The sequence below is a fragment of the Protopterus annectens genome, chromosome 9.part0 (assembly GCF_019279795.1).
Source record: "Protopterus annectens isolate FY-2018-M chromosome 9.part0, PAN1.0, whole genome shotgun sequence".
NCBI classification, from domain to species: domain Eukaryota; kingdom Metazoa; phylum Chordata; order Ceratodontiformes; family Protopteridae; genus Protopterus; species Protopterus annectens.
This window is the reverse complement of record NC_056743.1, coordinates 826,061,277-826,078,492: the sequence shown is the minus strand read 5'-3', so window position 1 is coordinate 826,078,492 and position 17,216 is coordinate 826,061,277. Positions and strand designations below refer to the sequence as shown.

Below are 17,216 nucleotides of genomic sequence, written 5' to 3'. Positions count from 1 at the left end.
AGTCAGTTAACTAAGGTGGGAGACAGTGTTACTTTTTATCTCTTAAAATATTAAAAGTCTATGAAAAAAGACATTACCGCTAAATGTACGACATAAGACATCAAGTGACTATCCGCAACAAGATATCAATAGGACAGTGACCTAGCTGGTGCAGATCAGATTTTGGTTTCTTTCTGAATAAGACAACAATGCTGCTTACACTTTTATGTCCTCATCCACTGTACTTATTTGTACAGACTTCCAAAAAAAATAAATATGTGCTCACCTGAAAAGTTCCAAACCAAGAAGTGCAGCACATTACCTTGCAGTGCTAAAGAAGCACCCGGTTTGCAAAAATTCCTGTTCTGACAGCACTGAAACGTTAAAGCTTCTTAGCTTTACCTACACACATGGATTGTTTTACAATTTAGGTGACAACTGAGGCACACAGTTTAGTACATAATGTAACAGTTAAACCAACATTTGGCAATTTAATTCTGAATAATGCCCACAATTAACCATCAGGTCAATACTCTCCCCATCCCTGAAAAACATTCTGAAAGACTTCCTAGCCAAAAGCTGGCATCAAACCAGGATAAACTATATTTCCTTAAATGTGAACAAATACCTAGTTTTACCTTGCATCGCCTTACTCTCTCTTCTTCACTTACTTCCTTATTTTTTATCAATTACTCTCCCCTGGCTTTCTCTCTAAATATGCCATAAGCCTGTTTTTTGCTCACTCTGTATTGTAATTCTTGTTTGTATTATATTAACTTACCTTTAATTTCTCTATAAACTGGCTAAAATTTCTCTATTAAATCACGGTCATATAACTTGTATCTATTGATAAATAACAGATTTTTCACATCATGTCTAATTTGATATAATTATTTACACTGTAGTTGTTTTTTGTATTATTTTTAAAGAGTGAAAAATTATTGTTCTTAAAATGTTTTGTAATACTTTGTGGAGTTTTTCTCCCACAGCCTCCGCTGAAAATGGGCTCCTACCTAGTTGGACTTTCCTGGTAATCAAATGTCAGTAAATAAATAAATACTACTGTAACTAGTCATCATGTATTTTCATGAAAACTGCAGGCAACAATCAAAAATACTTACCTGTCACCACAGCAACAGAGGAGTGAGCACCAAGACCTCTCCGTTTCACGGAACTTGCCCGAATTTGGCTCATCTGTGCACTGTGCTATGAAGGCATGCACTTCTGATTTGTGTACTTGTTCTGCTCTTTGATGCTAAAGATTGAAAAACAAAGTTCAGCTACTTTTGTACCTATAGTATCTACTACAAAATTGTTCTAATACTCAAGGAATGCCTAAAAAATCATTTTACACAAAGGATAAGTAATTTATGAAAAACTGAATTATACTTGTTTTATTTATTTACTGTATTGGTTGATAGGGCTAGCAGAATGATCACAGAGGAATCATTTCAGCCACAGCCCAAGGTTATGGGTACTAGTAACCAATGCAACAGAAAAAAAGGCTTCACAATGCACAAAGATCAAACACCACACAGTATAACAGAATTAGGGAAGATCTGTCCCGGACAGGCCTAGAGTTTTTATCAAATTATTTTATCAAGACTATATAACAGCAGAATAAATGATGGACTCCAGGCCTTCTCTAGTCCAGGAATATCTGCAATATACAGTAAACATGAGACCTGGCTAGCAGTGGGAAATTGTTCTTATGGCCTGTACTTGATCTCAACCATTGTTGAAATTTTAATATTACCTTTATCTACATTATATAATTTTCGTGTAACTTGTACTTCATTCTGTCCAATTTTTGTTATTGTAATCAACACTCATTTGTATTTTTTGTTATTGCTTCAACTCCCAGTTTTCGATATGTCCATTTCTAATATACATTTTTAAACCGTTGCTTTTTTTTTTAAAACCTGGAGCTTTTCTCCCCAGGCCTCCACTGAAAATGGGCTTTCACTGGCCCAGTGGACCTTACCGGTAATCAAATGCCAATAAATATATATACTATGCAGACCTAGTACGTACCAGGAAAGTGAAGGCAAGTAGCGGAATCGTACTGGACCTCACTTTCTCTAAGTAAATCAGCTAAACAGACTTGGGTTCGAGTACCACTTAATTTCAACAATGGCCAGAGAAGTTCTTTATCATACAACCTCTTTCCCAGTCGTCTTAAAGTCTGCCCTGTTAATGACAAAGGAGAAAAAAAGGAAACAGTGATACCACATACAAAGACTGCAATTTATTCAGATTTAATGATGTTGCCACTTTAAACTCCTACCAAGTAAAGGTTTGTGACCCTAAAGACTGGATCAGCCATAAAACCTTTCTAAATGTTAAGGAGACAATGGAAGGCGGTTGTACTCCAATTAAAGCTGTCTGGCTTCTAAGTCATATATCGCTTCCAGTGAGGCTCACCAATTTCTGCATACCTCCTATTTAAAGCCCATATAGTATGTTTTATCTAGTGGAGATACTGCAACAAGTAGTCCATCCACTGACAATACAGGAGTGGAGACTCCTTCTTACTGACATGTACACATACTCTGAAGCTAGGACAGCAAGACATGCACTATGTTTTTAGTGCAGAAAGGCCGCCTACACATTCTCATTATGATCAGTCAAATCATGGAATCAAAATGCTTTCTAAAAGTTGCCCACAGATCAAAGATAATAGGAAAGTCCTAAAACATACGAAGCCAATGACTTTGGAATGTTTATACACAACACATGGCTGTCCTGAGACGGATTATTTCGAACATTTTAATCGCAGCAAAAGTGAAACACATACTGACTAATAAAAATACTGAATTATTTTAAAGTTAGGAATCACCAAAGACTTCAGAGACATATGGAAAAAGAACTCTCCGATAACGAGTGCTTCAGAATATAGGCCATCTAACCAGCTGATGTGTTCTATCTTTATCTTGGAACCTCCATTCAATTAATACCCACTTTACTTCATAAAATTCAGCCCACTCCTTGCTAATCACACACAGGCTTGAGTCAGAAAATTAAAGTTCCTCTAAATATCTTTAACACCTTTTTTTGAATTATCACTTAAGACAACCATACATTTATATAAAAGAACACAAACCATGTTAACATTCACAGTTATAAATATTACACATCACATATATTTTTATACACGAGCATCAATCCAACATTACATAAATCGATAGATTCCTGCCTTCCCTTAAACCTTACTCCTCCAAAATATTCTGCATGTACTATCTGACAGTTCCCATTTTTTCTATGTAGTTCGCTCCTACTGTTTTCCAAAGATCCTGCTGCCAGTTCTTTTATCTCTGTTGTAATACTCACTACTTCAAATACAGTTGGTTTAAACTTTGATGTCTATTTTCTGGTAATTCTACATATTTTTTTAAAGAATTCTCTTGAAAGTAAGCAATCTAAATAATCAGGAAATAATCATCCCTGCATCTCACAGAAACTAGTGAAAAAAGTGACAGAGGCAGACATCTTGAAGAGAAGAATCATTTTACTTTAGGAAGTAAAGAAAGAAAGGAGCACTGATTGCAACAGTCTCCTGTTAAATGCAGGGCAGGCTTTCTGATCCCAGCTTTCATGAAATGTTTATGCTGTATGAATGTGTTGGGGTGGGGGGGGGGGGGGGATTTCTCATCATGCTTTAACTTATGAGGCAATCAGGACAATCACGAAAGAGCACATTAGAAAGAATATGAAGTACACTGGGTTGACAACTACCCTCAACCACAGTCATTCCTTCCACTTGCCACCATGCTGGAATATACTCATCCTGATTTTAGGCAGCCTGATTAAGTGAATCCAGTTTGTGTAGTGTGCAATAAGGGCCAACCATTCTATACAACAAAACTGGCCTTTTGAAAAAAAAGAAGTTATGTTCTTACAATGATGTTCTATCTGTGTTGTTGATCTTCATTCATTCCTTAGTGATGGGCCAATATAACAAGTTCGCACCAGCCAAAAAACTCTTGAGCTAAGTCTTACCCATAGTGCCCCTCTCCTCATCTCCTCAGATTGAGTTTCCCCGTAAGGATAGAAAAAGTGGAGGTTTTATCTGAGCAACTGCCTTATCTGGTAACCAGGGCCAAATCCAAACCTCCAGGAGTCTTTCGGAGGGGGTAAGAGGGTGGGACGTAATGAATGAATGAAGATCAACAACACAGATGGAACGTTATGGTAAGAACATAACTTTATCTGATGTTATTAATCTTCATTCATTCATGATGAATGGGACAGAGTCCCTAGCTACTTTATGTCCTGGGAGGCCATATGGAAGGATATTTCTGAGCACCATTGAGCCAAAGGAAGTTCTTCCCCTGGAGATCATATCTAATTTGTAATAAAAGCATGAGGTGTTGCCCAGGTAGCTGCTGCACAAATGTCCATACAGGCTCTAGAATGAAAGGCCACCGAAGTGGACACTGATCTGGTGGAGTGAACCTTGACTTTAGTTGGTAGAGTTATTTTGTTTTGTTGATAGACAAAGGTAATGCAATCTCTTTGATAAAGTGACTTTGGAAACTGACTTGCCCAATCTTTGACCCGAAAAGGATAGTAACAGCTGGCCCGATTTCCTGAATGATTTAGTTCTGTTTAAGTAAAACTGTAATTGTCTGTGCACATCTAGCAAGTGTAAATGGTATTCACTTTTGTTAGAAAACTTTGAGAACAAAAATTACAAATCAATGGACTGGTTGAGATTTGAATCTAAAACAACCTTTGGCAGGAAGGAGGGGTTAGTCCGAAGTGATACTCTCTCTTTGTGGAAAATCATTTACACACAAAGCTTGGCTGAGGTGATGGCTACCAGGACAAAAACGTTATATCACAGGTGGCTGAAGGCTCATATGATGGACAAGTTAAGGTTTGTAAGACTGGCGTCAAATTCCAAGGTTCAATAGGGTCTTTAAGAGGTGGTCTCAAGTGTATGACTCCCTTTAGGAAGGTTTTGCAGAGAAGGTGGGACATTAATGAAGAATCATTAAAGCCATTATGAAAACTGGAGATAGCTGCTAAGTGAACTGGGATGGTAGAGGCTGACGCTCCTGACTGGAGTAAAGTTGACAAATATTCTAAGACCATATGGACCAGGACTGAGAAGGAGTCTAGTTCCTGTTCTTTAGCCCAGATCACAAACTTGTCCCATTTACTACGATAAAATAGCCTGGTGGATGGTTTATGAGAGGCTAGAAGTATCCTTTGTACTGGGAAAGATGGATTATTCTGTGTGGCAATCAGTAGAAGTGGAGAAACCAAGCGGTCAACTTGAGACTCGGATGGTTGGGATAGACCAGCCCCTGTGGATAAGACAAGAGTCCTGGGGGTTGGATCCAGAAGTCCACGGGTGGTGAACCACGTGAGGTCACAGGAAGGAGAACTAGACCTGATGGGGCCAATAGGGTGCAATGAGGATTACTTTGCTTCTCAACTGTTGTGCCTTCTTTAAGAACTGTGGAATGAGGAGAAGGGGATGAAAAGTGTACAGTACACCCAGGGGCCAATCGTGTATCAGAGCATCTCTTGGTGACTCTCCCTGAGGGGGGGATCAGGGCAAAGTATCTGCTGCATTTGTGGTTCGAGGGGGAGGCAAATAGACTGCAGCAAGGCTGGCCCCAATGACAAAATATTTCTGTCGCCATTACGGGATTGAGAGACCACTCATGAGGCATCAGAATGTCTCTGCTCAGTTTGTCTGCAATCACAATGGAGTTCCCGGGAATGTGCATTACCAAGAGTAAGTGGCTGGAATCTATTGCCCACTGTCACACTCTCAGGGCTTCCTGACATAATGGGTAGGATCTGGTTCCTCCTTGCTTGTTGATGTACCTGACTACTGACATATTGCCTGAACGGATAGCAATTGCCCCTGACAGGAGGGTCGCTTGGAATGCTTGCGATGCTAGGAGCACCACCCTCAGTTCTAGGACACTGATATGTAGATTGGCCTCCAAGGGGAACCAAGTGTCTTGGACGGTTCTTCCCTGAAAATGCCCCCCCCCCACCCCATCAGGGAGGCATCCGTGGTCACTGTGGCTTTGGGTAGAGGGGGTGAAAAGGAACAACACCATAACTCCTGTTCTGGCTTCATCCACCAATTCAGATCCTGTTTGCATTGGTTTGTTTTGAGGATTGGGTAAGACATTGGGTATGTCATTATAGACCACTGGGATGTTAGGAGCCATTGAAGCAACCTCATATTTAATCTTGATAGTGGGACTAGAGTGATCGTTGCCGCCACGGAACCCAGAAGTTGTAAGACCAATCGGGCTGGGACTAGGTCTTGAGAGAGTATCTTTTGGAGTTGAGATCTCAACCTCTGTAACCTGTGATGAGGTGAAGTGACTAGGCAGGATTTTGTGCTGAATGTTGAACCGGTACCAGCTTTGACTTTCCTTGTTTATTGAGATTCCTAGCATGTCTGACAGAGTACAGAATATAGCTTGACGCAGTAGACTCTTGGTTGGAGTGGTAAGGAGCCAATCGTCCAAATATGGAAACACACTGAATCCTTGTAGTCTCAAGTGAGCTGCTGCTACTGCCATGCATTTGGTGAACACCCTGGGGGCTGTGGAGAGACCAAAGGGCAGTACTCAAAATTGGTAGTGACTGGCTCCCAGCCAGAAGCGGAGATATCTTCTGGATCGTTTGTCCATTTTTATGTGGTAACACGCATCCTGAAGATCTATGGAGTACATCCAATCGTCTTTTTCCAGAAATGGAAGGAAAGACTGAACAGTGACCATCCAAAATTTTGTCTGACGAACTTGTTCAGAATGCCGAGGTCCAAAACTGGCCTCCAGTCCCCTGTCATTTTGGCACTAAAAAGAATCTTGAGTAAAATCCGGATCCTATTTGGTCTGGTGGGACTGTTTGGATTACTCTTCTTTTTCTAGCAGCTTTAGAACTTCTTGTGCTGCTGCATCCATCTGACTGGGTGGAACGTTGGGGATTTGCCTAACTGGCATGGGGTAAAGGTCAAAGGGGATATGGTAACCTTTGTTCATTATCGTCTGCACCCAGGAATCTGATGTTATCGAATGCCAGGCCAAGTGGTGCAAAGAAAAACATCCACAAACTGCTTCCAGAGGTAAGCAATCAGGCTGCTCTTCAGGAGCGCTGATAGAGCTGCCCGGAGAAGGAATCCCTGGAGCCCTAGTTTCATGGGCTCCCTCTGCCAGGGGAGGGGTATCTTCCTGATGAGTCCCCCCCCTCTGCCCTGGGGAGAGAGCTCACCACGTGTGTCATGAAAAGGCGCTTGGGATTTTTTGAACCACATCTTCATGGGTCTCTGATTCCTAGTATAGGATCGTTGAGGGGCGGAGAAGTGTACGCCCATGGCAGACAGGATTTTTCCAACTTTCTCACACCTGGCTCGAGTGTCCTCAACTTTTGGGCCAAACAAGGAGGAGTCATCAACAGGAGCATTGATGAAGGAAGATTTGAAGTGGTACTGCAAAGTTGCAAAAGTACATCCAGGCATGAAGTCTCATGACAACGCCTGTACTCGCTGCACTGGCTGCCCCCACGGTTGTATGGGTGATCAACCGCATGGAGGAGTTGTAAATGGACTCTAGGGAGGCAAGCTGAGAGGCAACTTTGTCATGTACCTCATCAGGCAATATTCCTGCCAAGGTTCCTAAAAGGTCTGAAATCAGGTACCTCTGAAGATGGGTAAAATGTGCCAGATAGTTCAGCGACTGTATAGCGAAGGTCACTGAAGTGCAAGTCCGCTTCCCTAGTCTATCATTCGAGACTCCCTGTTCGGAGGATGGACAGTCAAACTTTCTTCAGCAAGTTCTTTACCAGTTGCTGCTGCCACCACGATAGAATCTACTGCCAAGCCTCTGGACAAGTGGGCCTGATCTTGTGGAGGAGAGAGGAATTTTATCAGGTCTTTAAGGAATTGGCTAAACAGTGTCAGGGGCCTTCCAAGCATGCTGCACGATGAGCCTGAGCAGCTCATCTGCAAGTGGGGTCACCCAGGAAGTAGAAGGTTGAGCACGGAAAGCCTGCAAGAATACAGATTCCTCAGTAGAAGAGTTGATGGACTTCCAGTCACCCCCTCTGTTTCTGGATCTCCAGTATGTCTAAGAATGAGAAATCCTAAGGGGGTGATCATGGGGACCCCTCTCACTCATCAAAATCTGTATCTTCGGTGAGGGATTCCTCAGGAGAATCGACGTGCTTCCTCTTGCATGCTCTCTTGCAGGGCGGCTCTTCAGGGGGAATATTGGAAGAGGACTCCTAAGAGTGGGTGCCCTGTGTAACAGGGTGTCTTGCTGCTCCCGTGCCCAATGTCCCTGTGTAGTTGGCTGAGTCAGCTGCATACCAGAGGAGATATGAAAGTCTGGTTCCGATGCCAAAGGGGCCAACTGCATGCTTGCAGAAACGAGAGCCCTCTCCATCACCTGGAAGGCAGGCCCACTTGAAGAGGGATGGGAGCCTGTAACAGAGAAGGACAAGCTCAGAATCGGGGTCACACCCCGCCCCGACAAACCCACCTCCAGGGTTGGCGCCACGAGAGGACATGGAGCTGTTAAAACAGCCAAAACCGCAGATGGCACCATAGAAAAATTCGGCACCGAACTAGGGGTTACGGTGCCAACAGGCCAGTCACAGTCTCTAGGGTGGATCGGCTCAGACTGAACCATGGTCCACAGGGTAGGCTTCAAAACTGTGGAAGGGTGTAATGCAGGAACCAAAGGAGTTGGGCACCGGCATAGGCATCAGTACCGAGGGCTCCAAAGCCTGAGAGGAGGTTGAAGGAGGATCATATGTTGGAATATGTGGAGAAAATCCCTCGGCTCTGGATGGGAGGGAGGTCTTGGATGGGGTTGGGATGCCTCTGGCTGATAGAAGCTGATCAACAAGCCACACAACATCCAGTTCCAAAAGACTCCTGGTTGAATGGGTGGATAACCCCAAAGGAGAGTCGGGCCTTTTAAGAAAAGGACTGAGTTGTTGTCCAAAAAAGGGGTCAATGGACAGGGAGCATCTTGTCCTGGCTACAATTTCACCTTTCAGCACCAAAGTCAAAGGACCCAAGTGTTGTGATGGGGAGGGAGTGACCAGATTAGAGGGAGATACTATGGTTGGTGCCAAAAGGGTGTCTGGTACCGAGGAAATTATTGGCACCATAGCAGAAGTTATGGCTGTCTGTTCCATAGAAGAGGTTGTCGTCAGCACCATGAAGGGAGCTTTAAGCTCTGGTGCCGAGTGTGTTGGTGCTGACAGTTTAGGAAGTTTTGTCTTTGGTTCAGTATGAGTCTTAGATGGTTTCAGTTCCGTAGAACTAGGAGATGTTGGAACTGAATGACTTCTCTTTTTTATGTCTTTTTTAGGAGGTGTTGAAACCTCTGTCTCAGATAGTGCCTCCGAAAAGAGAGTTTTTAACAATCCTTTTAAGATTAATTTATTTTTATGGTCTGCTAAAGTACGAGAGCTGAATCCTTTACAAAGTTCACAAGGAGGTTGAATCTGGAGGTGGGGAACTCCAAGACAAAAGACACAAGAAAGATGTCCATCGGAGTTGGGCATCTTTCTACCAGATTTACCACATTGCTTAAATCCGGTTGTCCCCTTTTTATCAGACATTATGACTATCCAAAAACAAGTCACTACAGCAACAAGACGATGAAAATTCTGTCAAATGCTGTAAACCAAGCTGAGCTAGATAAACACACAGTTAGAAAGACGGAATTTTTTTTAACAAGTGTCAAGTAAAGGATAAAGAAAAGGGAGAAAGGGAGGAATACCAACAATGGTTTGACAATTACCACAGCAGTAAGGGAGGGGCCTGTACCAACAATGGTAGGAAGAATACCAAACTGGTAAGGAAATGTAGAAAAAACACTCTAGAAGAGACAAAGGGTAAGCAAAGCTATCAATGACTGCTAAAGAAAGACTATTTGAAGAAAGGCGAGAATATTATAAAAATTAGAAAATTAGAAAATTACAACTACTTAGCTGAGAGCTGGCTTGACACGTACTGTATACTACGTGGCAAACAAGATCTGAGGAGATGAGGAGAGGGGCACAACAGGTAAGACTTAGTTCAAGAGTTTTTTTGACTGGAACAAGCTTGTTATATTGGCCGAGTTGGTTCTGAAGACGGAACCGAGACCTACCAATAAGTAATGAATAAAGATTAACATCAGATTGATAATTTCCAAGTTTTTGAGAACACCTTTCAATCTTGAAACAAGGTTTGCAAGCTAGTGGCGTTGTGGTCCGTGCAGATGAGATAACTATTTCACACTGGGACACTGAAGATCTCCCATCTAGGTTTCTTGCTAATGCATGTAAAATATAGCAACCTGTGAGTGTGCATAAAATACACTGAAGGACATAACAAACATTCAATTTATTTAAAGTAGGTGGCATAGTATATATGCCTTATGAAGTCTTGCAGGAAAAATTAAATAAGGACAGCTAACTTTGAAGAACATGTTTTTTTTTACCTTCCCATCTTACCATGAACATAAAGTTTCTTTCACCACAGAAACCTACTCATTTCTCACCATTACTTAACAGAAGCAGTTATTGAGAAGGGTTGTTAGCAGTCATGGGATGTAGTCATCACCTTGCTAGATTATGGAATTTTACATGACATGCCAAACTTACTAACCAGCTGCCTGGCAAACTCTGTGCTAAACCTAGTCAGGATGGGTGCAGATTTTCACATATCTGTGACCCTTAGCTGGTGTGCTAGTACATATTTTGGTGGGCTTATACCTCTTTACAGTGGAGTTGCACTTCAGGGAATTCCTCCCAATAGCGATCCTGTGGCAGAACTCTACCAACACCCTCCACCTGGGATGACAGAGCTGGCATTACAGACTCATCTCTCCCCAGCTAGATTCTCCAGTGCTCACTTCTTTTTAAGTGAATCCAGGTTTTCTGGAGTGCAATAAGGGTTCTTGAGAACTTTCAGACTAGGGATTTGACTGGGTTATCCAGAGACCATTAAGCTTAGACATTATCTGTAAACATCAGAGATGATGTGCCAAGTTTGAATAAGTACAACAATAAAAAAAAGAAACATTCACTTATGCTGAAACATGACAAAGAAGAAACTCTACAATAACATTTAGAGCATGTGTACAGCTTCAGGTGCGAATCATCACATAGGTTCATAACTAAATACTAGACTAACAACCTAGAAAGGTCTTCATAAGCCTAGCCTTACCTCCCAAATAAAGATGACTGATTTTGATACCACTGATCTTGTGTAGGGTATAGCTTGGGTAAGAGTGGTCGAGAATTTACATGCCACCTCTTTCTAATAGGTGCATAGGTGGCAGCCCCAGGGTAAAATTACGACTCCCCATCCAATGATCCAAACTGCATTTGAATAACTGCAGGGAGAAACTCTGCTTCACATGGATGGGAAGCCTGTTCCAGAGAAGGGGTAGTGTCTGCGGCACATACGTCTCCCTCCAAACATGTCCTATTTACGTTGCAGAAGAGGTTCAGGTCCCTAGATCAAGTTCATAGGTTCATAGGTGTTCACTAGGCTAATGACCACAGGGGCCTTTTGATGCCTAGCCATGCATCCCAAAACTTTGACAAGTTCTGATACCTTTGATAAGTGTTAGTTGGGGCTTGGAAGATGAAACATTTACAAGCAGAGGCCTGAGAGATGAACCATTTACAGATTGCCTGCGTCTATCAGAGACATAGGTGCCAAACCAGGGATGATTTTCCCTGTTGTGAAGCGTTTCTGATGCTATTTGTTTTTTTGATATGCAAAATGGCTACTATGGCAGGATCAGAGGATTCCTTTACAGCAAGGCACAGATCACCTCTGAGCAGTTTGTAGGAGGCAGAGCACAGGGGTAAGGCTTTTAGGTTGTCCAACAAGGACTTGTTTTCAACACTGTGTATTCTTTTTGTAAGGAACCTCTGCAGTTGCTCCAGCTGCTGCATATGCCTGTCCAGGTACATTCTGAAGGAGGCACTGTACTGAATGACTTTTCTTATGGGAGCCCGGTACAGTGGAACAATGACATCTTTGGATCTAGATGTCATACCCTTGTTTATAAGCTGTGCAATTCTGAATGATTTTCTTACTACAGTAGGCACATGACGGTAAAAGGGCAGGTCACTGTCTACATAGGTTCCTAAATCCTGACCACAGAGTCAACTCTTACAGGTGTACTACCAGTGCAGTCATTTGCAGGGGTGGTGGTCTTTCTGAAGGATACAATTATTTATTTTTTGGCATGTTTTAAACTGTGACTCTGGCATCAGCAATACATCTGAGTCAGGCCTTCCTGAAAGATGTTTGTAGCTTTGGGGGACTTCAATGACTGACTAATTTGGAATCATCTGCAAACCCGGTCATCTAGAAGCTCTTGACATTGGCTTTGACTTCAGAGAGGTTGATGCCAAGAAGGAGCAGCCTCAGTGCAGAGCCATGTAGCATTCCACTACTGACTGGCTTTTTCGTGGAAGTTGACTCACCAGTCCTGACTTCATGTGTCCTTTCTGTGAGCCAGCTGACTATTCTGCAGGTAACATATGGGTTAAGGCCTAGTTTCATGAGCTTGTCTATAATGTCCAAATGAAGTGTCATGTCGAATGCTTTGGTTAGGTCTAAGTATGCACTATGTACCCTTCTGCCCTCATCCATTATTTTGGTGACTTTCTCAAAGAAGTCAACCAGGTCATGTAGGCATAATCTCCCATTGATGAAACGTAACTGGCTTGGATCCAATGCCTTGAAGACTTCCTGTGTACTTATGTCCATGATTATTCTTTCCATGGCCCTACATATAAGACTAGTCACGCTTATGGGGTCAATAGCTTCCTGGGTCCAAAAATAGCCCGCCCTTGAGGAGTGGGATAACAGTTGAAATCCTCCATTCCCTTGGTATGAAAACTGCTTGGAAGCTCCAACTGAACAGTATTTCAAATGGGCCCAACAGGTCATGTTTCAAGCTATGAAGGAGGCACCCAGGGATACTTTCAAGTCCCATCAATGTAGTGCTTTTAGCCTTGGAGAGTGTCTTGAGGACCTGATCTCTAGTGATTAATGGAGAGCTTTGGTTGAGAATATTTCCTGAGAGGTGTCTAGAGGAGAAAGTGGGATAAAACTTGAGCTGAATTTATCATTCAGTAGATTGGTTATATCCTCCAGTTCACTTTTAAAATTTCAGACATAGCTGAAGAATACTTTGTGGTTATCCTTGTCCTGAAAGGCTATTTTTACCTCAACTTTAGCTTTGGTGGATTGAATTAGTCCCCTGAATTGTTTATTGTTGGGTATTATGTTTTCAATTTTTGGCCATGATTCTACCTGAGCAGTTGTTGGTTGTCCTGTGCTACTTTTGGGTAGGTACCACTGTATTTGAGCAGCTGTATACATGATTGTAAAGGGCTTTTATGAATGACTCTGCATAGGCAGCAGTGTTCTCAGAGTTTGGGGGGCTTGAAATTTTGCCAGAGTGTCACTTAAATGTAAGAAGTTTGCCCTGGAATAATTCCTGAAAGTTCCAGGATTACCTGGTCTTCCAGTTTTTATTTTCATTTCGAAGGATACAGCTTGAGCTAACCAATCAGGATGTTACAATGGGGGTGGGGTGGGGGGGGTGCAATGTTCCTCCATATTGATGAAGACAAGGTCAAGAACATTGGTGCCCCTAGTGGGTGCAAGGACTAGCTGGTCAAGGGCATTAGTGTTGACAAAGTCCTGAAATCTCTGTGTCTGCAAATCTGAAGTTGTGTATGATTCCCAGTTAATAGTGGGGTAATTGAAGTCACCCATAAGTTCTGTGTTAGGCTGGATGGAGAGTGCTTTGAGTTCATTTAAGTAAGTGGTACGAGTTTCCTGTGTTATTGGGGGGGGGGGTCCTATAGCTCACAAAGATATAATAAGATACTTTGCTTATGGTGAATTGTACGTGAAACGCTAAAGTGAATCATGTTGCTTGACCAGCCATGATGTGTGTGTTTCTGATGTAAACTGAGACACCTCCACCTTTGCCCCTTTCTTTGCAGTACTTGGTCTAAATGTGTGGAAGGCACTATAGCACTGTACTGCTTGAGTGATATCCACCGCTTTAAACCATGTCTCAGAAACTACACAGTTGTCTACATTCTACAGGGTGATGAGAACTTGCAGACAGTGGAGTTTTTGGTTGAGATTACTGGCACTGAACACTATTATCTTTGTTTAGATTGTTCTGAGCAGGTTTGTCTATGTCTTGTGGTTTAACAAAGTGATAATGCCCCAAAAAAGACAGTATGGGAGTGGACAAGGTTTTAGCCAATATTCAAAAGCCTAGAAGGGACAGGTATAGACCATCCCTGGCAAAGCATTATGGTCTGTCAACCATACCCTGCCAGGCCAACAAATATTGTACCCCTTTTGAATAACACCAAAAATTAAGCTATTTTTGTTCATACTGTGGCACCATCTTTTGAGAAGATAAAATGCTGTTCAATGCTCATACTGCCTGCATAGTCTGAGAGCTCTATCATGTCTCTCTCCTCATATAGTCTAGAGAGATACGTCTCAGGTCATTCACTCCCACATGAGCTACAACAGAATCATACTGGTACTTGTGGTTCAATGACCTGAATTGTATGTGCGATATGCTAGATTCTGCTACTTCAAAGGCAGCTGACCGCAACCCACTCCGTGCTCATCCTGGTGAGTGGGACATCAATGTGCCTCACAAATGTGGGGTGGTCTGCCTTATGGGCTGCGACACAGAGACACTATGTGTTGGGTTAGGATGTGTCACAGCGGGAGCTGCTTTGGTAGTACATTTTTGAGGTAGCTGAGAGTAGCTGTTGTAATTTCTGTGTCTGGGATGTCTTTGAGGTTTTGGTTTGGGTAAATTACTTAATTCGTTACATCTGAGTGAAGTCTCAGGTGCATGTGCAGTTAACTCCTACTGACACCTCTAGGCAACAAGTATTGCTTGTTTATATTTGCATCAATAATTCCAAAACCATATTATGCACAAGGTTTTAAAAGATTTCATCTTAAGGCTTGCACAATAGCAAACTCAACTGCATTAATATTTGATCTCTGTCTAGTGCAGGTAAATAGACAGTAACTGTTGTTTTTATGATATTAATTTATAAAGATATAATTTTCACATTTTTCTAAATATCTCAACAACCAGACAACACAGACAGACCTCCTTAGTCTCAAATGAAAGCTCTCAGTTAGATGAATAAAATGCTGCTGCCAGTATGTGTGTAACTTAATCTGTTGCTGATATATTGTAAGTTGTTTACAAAATATTACAAATGTAATAGTTACTGTGTTTACTGTGACTTATAAAATTCAGTTTTAAGACCTAGAACCTAAAGAATACTACCACTATAAAAATAGTTTGTGCTGAAGAGTTTGCTATTTATACTTCTTTCATAACCCCTATGGTTCCAGAGATATGAACATTTGTTTGAAATGGGAGGACATAATTTGCTTCTGTCAAAAGGTGGTTTTGGCTCCGCCCATTAGAAGTTACAGTGCAAACCTCCTAAGCTCCATTGGAGGGAATGAGTTAAGAGTTGCAGCATAAGTGAGTCTATGCATTTGTTCTGTAGTGTGTGTGCAGCATGTACTGAGTAGTGTTTGTTTCTGGCAACCTGTTTGGTATTTACAGTGGCTCTATGTGACAGCCTTGCCTCCAGAGACAGTGCATAAGTGCATCTCTCACTACTGTATCAGACTATTTGAGAATTTGGTGGTTATCTGAAAATGAGACAATTTCTACATTGTCTCAGGATGTCCATTTCAACCAAGATGGCCAGAGACAATAAGACAATGCAGATCCTTGGCTGCAGGATCTATACAGTGAGTTACAAGAGGAGTGGTACCAGGGGATTCTATCTTCCTTTTTATATTACCACTACTGGGTAAGGCAGATTTTCTAGGATGCTAGCCAAGAAATAAACAGGATCTTAGTTTACTCTCTAGGAAAAATGTTGCTCTCTGTGCACACCTGGTCATCACGGAGTAACTACTTGGCTCAGAAATTCTTAGGGATAGTTTTACAGGAAAATGAGATTCTAAACACTTTTGTATATGCTGGGTACTGCTTAACGTCACTGTGAGATGACAAGTACTGTGCAAAAAAGACAACTTTATACAGGCACAAAAACTGACTAAACAAACAAAATGTTTCACTGGCCAATCATAAAATTACAGTCAGTTTTTCCAATGTGATTCTCACATTCAGAATGGGATCAGGCTACTCTCTGGTGCATCAGAGTACATACCTAAAACTTCTTAATGTATAATTGCTTGTAGAATAGAAACAAAGTGTAGGAATTACAGTAACCATCTACAATACTATCACTCACTGACTAGGAAATGCTCTCAAAGTGAAGAAACTGACAACAAGCACAGTAAAGTTCAAGGGCACCTTAAAATGATTTAAAGTGCAGAGACAAAGCAAATATAATGAAAGTACATTAGCAGCACTCTTAAAATACAATGAGAAGTGCACTTTAGCAAGGCAATGTTCTTATTTGTAAAGAGTGGTTACAGTATTGAAGCAGAATGTTCCAAGTTTAATCTTGCACACTAATCTCCAGGCATAGAATTCATTGGTTTCAAACTCTGAATTAAGAAAGGCGTCACATAAATATTATAAACTAAGATGCATATTTACAGGGTTTCATCTTTCACATGAAGTATTTGAATGATGCATCCATTTTTTTCATGCTGCAGTACAACAGTGTGAACTGTGAATCCACTGGAAAAAAAAACTTTGGGGGAAATTCCATACAAATGAGCCATGGCTGTGAATAGGAAGGGGGTGAAAAAACCCTCTGTGTATCCATGAACGTCAAGACAAATGCTTCATGAACGGCAACCACTGACTCTGGTACAAGATGCATGTTCCTCTGGATATATAACGTGCAGTGCCCTGGTATAAACCCTATCTATCTATCCTCTTCCCCAAATTCAGTCATGTGAACATCACTAATATTCTGAAGTAGAAACTTTCATAGCAAACAAAGAAAGATACTCCTGCGAATTACTGGGTGCAATATGGACAGATAAACAGGGCCTAGGCCTTTTCTTGGGTGGTAAGATAAGGGAGGGGAATTTGGTTTCACTCCATATCCATGACATAAACACACTGAATTTTCTAAACAATTCCACTAAAAGACCATCTGAACCAGGAATTATGCCTACTGTCTTTCGGAGAACATATTTAACTGAGATCTCATCTGCTTGAGTTGGTGGTAGCGCA

The 17,216-nt window shown here is 41.8% G+C and overlaps 1 protein-coding gene across 2 annotated transcripts in view; it reads right to left on the bottom strand.

Moving 5' to 3' along the window:
- The window catches only part of MCOLN1 (mucolipin TRP cation channel 1), a 640,674-nt gene that overhangs the window by 73,666 nt on the left and 549,792 nt on the right, over positions 1–17,216 (bottom strand). For both annotated transcript variants that reach the window (XM_044083494.1, XM_044083493.1), the window contains exon 13: positions 1,101–1,234. In XM_044083494.1, the coding sequence (XP_043939429.1) occupies positions 1,101–1,234 (134 nt within the window). The remainder of the gene's footprint in view (positions 1–1,100; positions 1,235–17,216) is intronic.